At 49.9% G+C, this 7,200-nt stretch overlaps 1 protein-coding gene across 1 annotated transcript in view; it reads right to left on the bottom strand.

Moving 5' to 3' along the window:
• Positions 1-5,475, bottom strand: part of LOC119574089 — a 23,724-nt gene extending 18,249 nt beyond the window's left edge. The window contains exons 1-4 of the mRNA XM_037921168.1: positions 5,208-5,475; positions 3,066-3,243; positions 1,354-1,486; positions 567-829 (exon numbers count right to left, since the gene is read on the bottom strand). Coding sequence (XP_037777096.1) covers positions 567-829; positions 1,354-1,486; positions 3,066-3,243; positions 5,208-5,475 — 842 coding nt within the window. The remainder of the gene's footprint in view (positions 1-566; positions 830-1,353; positions 1,487-3,065; positions 3,244-5,207) is intronic.
• Between the last annotated feature and the right edge of the window lie 1,725 nt (positions 5,476-7,200).

The following is a 7,200-nucleotide window of genomic DNA, read 5'->3' as shown; positions in this document are numbered from 1 at the left end:
AAAAAAATGACTGCAATTAAGGACACAGACCATATGAACTAAAATGTTGAAAAAAAACCTTTATGACGTAAACCACATAGTATTGGGAGAATATTAAACAATAAATGAAGAACTATGTAAGATTGTCAAGGTTAACACTTGCAAAAAAGAAAATTAAATATTTAAATACTTAAGTATCTAAAAAAATAAAAATGGATGAAATATCTAAATACATAAATATCTAAAAATAAAAAGGGCGAAATATTTAGATAGAAAATATTAAAAAAATAAAAAAGGTAAACTATTTAAATTCTTAAATATTTAAGAGTAAAAAAGAGTGAAATATTTAAATGCTTAAATATTAAAAAGTTGAATATTTATGTGTATATATATATATATATATATATATATATATATATATATATATATATATATATATATTATATATATATATATATATATATATATATATATATTTTTTTTTTTTTTTTTTTTTTTTTTTTTTTTTTTTTTTTTTTTTTTTTTTTTTTTTACAAACTATCATTAAGGGTTTACACAAAGCGAATCTCGCGGCGGATCAGCCTCACCTTTCCTCTGCTCTTCTTTCACCTCCTGATTCGTCGCCGCCTTTGTCTTTGACTCTTTTTCTCTTTAGTCGTTGTCTACCGTCTTCCGCCACTTCCGGTCGCTCTCTCCGAAGGGCTCCTGCCACTCGCCGTCTCCCGGTTACTGGGACTCGTCGTATTTCTTCGCCTCCGTCTCGTATTCGTTGTCTCTCTTCGCTTCCCCTTCCTCCTTCTCCTCCTCCTCCTCCTCCTCCTCCACCTACTCCTCCTCCTCCTACTCCTGCTCTTCCTCCTACTCCTCCTCTTCCTCCTCCTCCTCCTCCTCCACTTTCACCTGGTCCTCCTCCTCCTCCTTCTCCTCCTCCTCTTCCTCCTCCTCCACCGCCTCCTCCTATTCCTCTTCCTCCTCGTCTCCGCCTCCCGTCGACGACGCTATCCCCACGCCTCCGCAGCGTCCGTCTCCTCCCCGTCGTGCCTCCGGGGGGCTCGTGGGACCACAGGGCTTCCCGCCGCTCTCGAGTCTTCGGTTTGTGCCTTATCCTGAAGGAAGGGGGACGAGGGGTGAGTCACGGGACGAAAGGGGAGAGAGAGAGGAAGGGAGAGGGGGTGAAAGGGGGAGTGTGTGCGTGCGTGTGTGTGTTAGAAGTGGGAGAGAGAGTGAAAGGCGAGTGAAGTGACAGAAGAGTGCGAGTGGCGAGGTGAAAGCTGAGAGAGCGAGTGGCGAATCGTGTGATGGGAGGCGAGTGAGTGAGTGAGTGAGTGGGTGAATCAAGGGATGAAAAAACTCCCTCATGACTGATGAGCCAACGGACGGAGCATGAGCGTGAGGGGACGAGGCTGACGATGAGGAAAAGGGGGACACAGAAGACGGCAGTGAGGCAAACAGATGAGAAACGATAAGGGAATCTCTGTTGGTTTCTGAAACTGTTGATTCACTTCTCCTAATAAACCGGTTTGTCTTGTGGGTTTTCATTCATTGTGAGACTCGTGTATGGTGCCAGATTAACGCAGAGTGATGTGGGGGAGACTAAATATTAAATTGCAACTGCAGTTTCCAAGAGAAAAATGGAAGGCCAGGATTAAAAATGTAGCAATATCACTTCTAAGTCAATACGAAAAAAAACACTTTACTTTACCAGAACTTGAAAAAAAAAATCACGTAATCTAACCACATCTAAACTATAAGAGAAAGCGAAAGAAAGAGAGATAAAACAAAACAGATTCACAGCAAATGTTTTCAGAACGAATACCTAACGACAGAAGAACAAAATAGAAAAGAAAAGAAATTCTCTCACTAGTATTATTCCTCTCATAGATATGTAAATCTGCTTATGCCATTATCGATATCTGAGCAATTTTACATAAAGCCATCACAAGTTCACGGGAGTCATTGCTCCTGGAGAGAGAGAGAGAGAGAGAGAGAGAGAGAGAGAGAGAGAGAGAGAGAGAGAGAGAGAGAGAGAGAGAGAGAGAGAGAGAGAGAGAGAGAGAAATAGATAGATAGATAGATAGATAGATAGATAGATAGATAGAGAGAGAGATTGAAAGATAGAGAAAGAAAGACAGAAAGAGACAGAGAAAGAAAGACAGAAAGAGAGAGAGAAGGGAGGAGGGAGAGGAAGAGGGAGGGAGGGGCAGAGAGAGTGGGAGAGAAGGAGAGGAAGAGGAAGAGTTCGAGAAAGAGAAAGAGAGAAAAGAGTTTGTGGAATATGAATGAATATATGGTCTGAGATATGAAGTAAAGTAAATTTATATACAAGAGTAAAAGGAATGTAATGGGAGAAAAAAAAAACTACATATATCACAGAAAACGAAATTACAGAAATAAATGGCGAGGGGGACATTAAAAAAAATGGAGAATCCGAAACATACACAAACACACATAAAAAGGAGATAAAAAAAACTTTCCTTCATTTAATTTTCCTCCTTCTCTTTATTCCTCTTTTTTCCTATCCTCTATCTTATCCTTTCTCTCTATCTCTTTTCTCCTCACTTCTCCTTATCTCAGTCTCTTTTTTTCTCATTACCTTTCTTATCACTTCTCTTTATCTCGCTCTCTCTTTTCGTACCATTTATCTCTCTCTCTCTCTCTCTCTCTCCTCTCTCCTTTCCTTTCTCTCTCTCCTTCTCTCTCTTTCTCTCTCTCTCTCTCTCTCTTTCTCTCTCTCTCTCTCTCTTCTCTCTCTCTCTTCTCTCTCTCTCTCTCTCTCCTCTTCTCTCTTCTCTCTCTCATTTCTTCCTCATCACTTTCCCCTCTCCTTTTCACTCTTTCCTTCCCTTCCTTTCTTTCTTTCTCCCTCTTTCATTTCTCCTTCCACTCCTTTCCTTTCCTTCCTTCACCCTCATCCTTCCCTTCCCTTTTTCCTATCCTTCCTTTCTCCCTCCCTCCGTCCCTCCCTCCCCTCGTCCCTCCCTCCCTCCCTCCCTTTCCCTATCCCTCGTCCCTCCCTCCCTCCCCTCATCCCTCCCTCCCTCCCTCCCTCCCTTTCCCTATCCTGCCTCCCACCCATTTTCCCTTACCTCTTTCGCCGCAGTCTTTTGATGGTGATCCTCAGGCCGGCACTCGGCGCGAGGAGGAGGTCGTCCTTGTACCACAGCACGTCGGGCGAGGGCGATCCCTTCACCGTGCACTCGAGGGTGAGGTTGTGGCCGCGCACCACGGAGTCGTCTCGAAGGCCCGTCGCCGAGGGAGGTTGCGCTGGAGGGCGAGAGGGAGAGGGGGATCAGTTGATGTGGGGTTGGGGGGGAGGGGAGGGGGGGTTGGGGGAAGGGGGTTAGGGGGGTGTGTGTGGGGTGGGTGGGGGCAGGGGGTTGGGGTTGGGGGTGGGGATGTGGGTGTGTATGGGGTGGTTGGGGGGAGGTAGGGAGAAGTGTGGGGTGGGTGGGGGAAGGGGGTTGGCTGGGAAAGTGGGGGTGTGTAGGGTAGGGGTGGGGGAAGGGGGTGGGTGTGTATGGGGAGTGGGAGGAGGTAGGGAGAGGGTAGGAGGTTGGGGTAGGGAGTTGGGGGTTGGCTGGGGTTGGGGTATGTGTGGGGGGTTGGGGGTTAGGGGTTGGCTAGGGTTGGGGTGTGTAGGATGGGGGTGGGGGTTGGGGGAGAGGTGTGGGGGGATGTCTGATGATTGATGAGGTGGGGGTGTGTAGGGTGGGGGTGGAGGAGGTAGGGGGAGGGGAGAAGTGTGGGGTAGGGGTTGGGGGGAGGGGAGAGGTGTGGGGGTGGGGGAGAGGGGTTTGGAGTGAGGGGTTGGGGAGAGGTGGGGGTGGGGGTGAGGTGCGTGGGTAGGGGGTTGGGAGAGGGGTGGGGGAGAGGGTGAGGGGTGAGGGGTGGGGGAGAGGTGGGGGTGGGGGGTGAGGTGTATGGGGGGGCGGGGTTATCCGGAATCGGAGCTCGCTCTTAGTATAAGCGTCTGTTGTAAAAAAAGAAATGAATGTCAAACGGATTTGAAAAATAAATAATAATGTTCGATGATTCATTCATACATACATACCTCTGTCTGTCTGTCTGTCTGTCTGTCTGTCTCTCTCTCTCTCTCTCTCTCTCTCTCTCTCTCTCTCTCTCTCTCTCTCTCTCTCTCTTTCTCTCTCTCTCTCTCTCTGTCTCTCTCTCTCTCTCTCTTCTCTCTCTCTCTCTCTCTCTCTCTCTCCTCAAGGTTAATATAATTAGAAAATCGTCAGTTACAATACTCAAGAACAGTAAGAATGATAAATGGCTAACACCTGTTAATGGCACCATAACCCCCCCCTCCCCCCTTTCACCCGGCCCGGCACCCTCAGCCGACCGCTCTCGGCTTGTTGACACTGCGTGACCTCCCCTGACCTCGGCCAGCTGTGACGTCACCATTAAACATGGACGCTCTTGCAGGCACGCTAGGGTCGAGGTCAAGACTTTTATCGCGCAATAAGTGTCACGAAATCATGCTATGACGTCACTCTGACCTCACAAGCGACATCATCGCTCGCAGGTGTGGGTGTGTTATCTTCTGCCCGCCTGGACTCCGCCTCGCTCTCTCCTCACCTTGTTTGTCTTACTCGAAGTTTCGTTTACTTTATTTAATTATAGCGGATGTATACGACGAAGGCAAATCCCATATATTGAATAATTCATGGGAACTTATAACACGCATTCTCTCATTTTGTTTAGGCTCGTAGACCTCAAGTGCATTTTGTCTAGGCTCGTCGTCCTCAAATGGAAGCCGAACATCGAATCAAACCTCCTCCAAGGCATTAGCACCGAGTCATAAAGTGTTAGATTCTCTCCTTCAAGTATCCCCTCGCTCATCTGCCGAGTTACAGACCCGTGGGCGTGTGATGCACTGCAATCAACCTCATATTTTGGGTCATATACCACCTCCTTATCTGACAAAACCGGCCATCCGAAGCTCCGAAAAGTTGAGGTGTGAAGGTGTGGCTCGGAGTGGGAGGGGGAGAGTGGGGAGGGAGTGGGCCGCGTGGCAGGAGTGGGCGGGCGGGCGGGCGGGCGGGCGGGCGGGCGGGCGGGTGGATGGGTGGATGGATGGGCGGGTGGGCGCAGCGGAGGTGTGGGCGATGTGTGGGTTCTGGCGGGCTGGGATGATGGAGCTGGCGTGAGGGAGAACAGAATTGGAGGTACGGAATAAAGGGCAGAGCCAGCGATAACAGAGATGGTAAATAACTTCTCCCTCAAACTATGTAAACAGCCTTGCACCCGAATGAACATGAAGTTATACTGTTCCTCCAGTAACAGAAATTCCTCCGGAAGCCCTCGTGATGGATGAAGAATCGTGATGACGTCGAGCCGCGCGCTGTAACGATGTAAGCAGCAGTTCGGTGACGAGTGACGGAATGGCCAGTGGCTCGCCGGGAGGGCCGGGGTGGACAGCCTCGGGGCCAAGAACCGTGTGGGTGGACGTGACGTGAACGGCATCTGCAGATCGACGATACCGCCGTCGGCCATCAGGTAGGGGGGGGGGGGGAGGGGAGGGGGAAGGGGCACGACGTACGTACGCGGAAATAAGAGCATAATAATCTCGTGCATTCAAAGGTCGCTTTACTACTACGAGTCGCTGTCCAAATTCCTGTGCAAATTCGCGTCCTTCGCCCTTCAAGGGGACGATTGCGAGGCGAAATGGAGGGGCCGGGCGACGTCACAGATAAAGCTGCAAGAAGCAATCCATCTTGGGGATTAGGCAAGACCTGCGGGGATGAGGCGATAAGGCAAGACCCGCGGGGATGAGGCGATAAGGCAAGACCCGCGGGGATGAGGCGATAAGGCAAGACCCGCGGGGATGAGGCGATAAGGCAAGACCCGCGGGGATGAGGCGATAAGGCAAGACCCGCGGGGATGAGGCGATAAGGCAAGGGGGCAATTTAGGACGATATTCATAAGTGACAAGATTTACATACGTGGGATGCAGCCAAAACGTGACAGCGGAGGAGAGCAGGTGTGTTGAGTCCAAACCAGACGGTGACATTAAAAGTGTAATCGGAGAGGCTATTGACGTGAGCCTCGAGTCGGTACAATAAGAAGAGCAAGTAGGAAAAACGGCCTCTGAGGACGAAAGAGAAAGAGAGAGAGAAAAAAAAAAAGGCGGAGGGACGGCGGGAAACAAAGAAGAGGATCGAGCAGGATCGACTGGGATTTGGGAAGGGAGGTCGATGGGTACAGGCAGGGGGGGGGCAACGAGGAGACATTTCGAGAATGGGTCTCATGCGGGCGGCCGGGCAGGGAAGCAGGGTACGTGAAAGAGGGGGAGGCAGCAGGCGTAGGTGAGGGCGGGAGGGGGAGAGGGGGGGCGCAGTGTGCATGGCGCGTGTCATGCACATGTAAAGTGTGCACGACAGAGGCATATGTAGAGAATACCAGAATATCAGCCGCGTAAAAATAGCAGCGTTGGTCACCCAGCACGAGTAGAGGTAGCCACGATACGATATAAATCGAGGCATTGGCAATGCAGGCAGGTATGGATGAGGTACGTTAAGTCAGTGGGCGAGGCGGGGGATCGAGGAAGAGGGGGGGGGGGCAAACAGGCGGGCGCGATCATTTGGCGTAGACCCGCCGGTGCTGCCTTTCATATTTCTCCGTGATATATCCCCCGTGGCTGGGCCAGCGACGGTGCCAGGCTGCCTGGGGACCGGTGCCAAGCGAGGCTACTTCATGACCACCTGATCTCTTACCTTCTCGAAGCCTTTTGAGCGCTACCGCAACGGAAAGAGCGAATTCCCCGTGACCCGTGCGAGAGATTTTGCTCAAGGAACTGGAAGGGAAAAATTCAAAGCGGACTGGCAATGGAGGTGTCTAGTCGCCGAGACTGCCAGACATATACTTGTTGGCACCGAGACTGATGTATAAGGTGAGGTAGGTGCCATCTCCCCCCCCCCCCACCCCCCCAGCGCCCCTGACAGACTCACGAACACCCGATAAACTCACGACCAAGGACAGTCGAGGCTAAACTTGAGTATGAGGAGAGAGAAACGGGAAGCGTATAATGAAGAGAGGCGAGTGCAATCATCGCAAATACCCGATGGATGTAAAGAAGGGGAAGTGAGAAAGCTCACTAAAAATAGAGCAGGGGAGAGATGTAAATAACATCAATATAATAAATTTATGAGATAACGCCCGCAAAATACACAAGATCGTCTTGCTCTTAATGACCTCATAAAAGTGATAACAAACAGTAAG

This window comes from Penaeus monodon, chromosome 6 (genome assembly GCF_015228065.2).
Source record: "Penaeus monodon isolate SGIC_2016 chromosome 6, NSTDA_Pmon_1, whole genome shotgun sequence".
In the NCBI taxonomy this organism is placed as follows: domain Eukaryota; kingdom Metazoa; phylum Arthropoda; class Malacostraca; order Decapoda; family Penaeidae; genus Penaeus; species Penaeus monodon.
The sequence above is the reverse complement of the archived record's forward strand: the minus strand, read 5'-3'. Positions and strand labels throughout refer to the sequence as shown.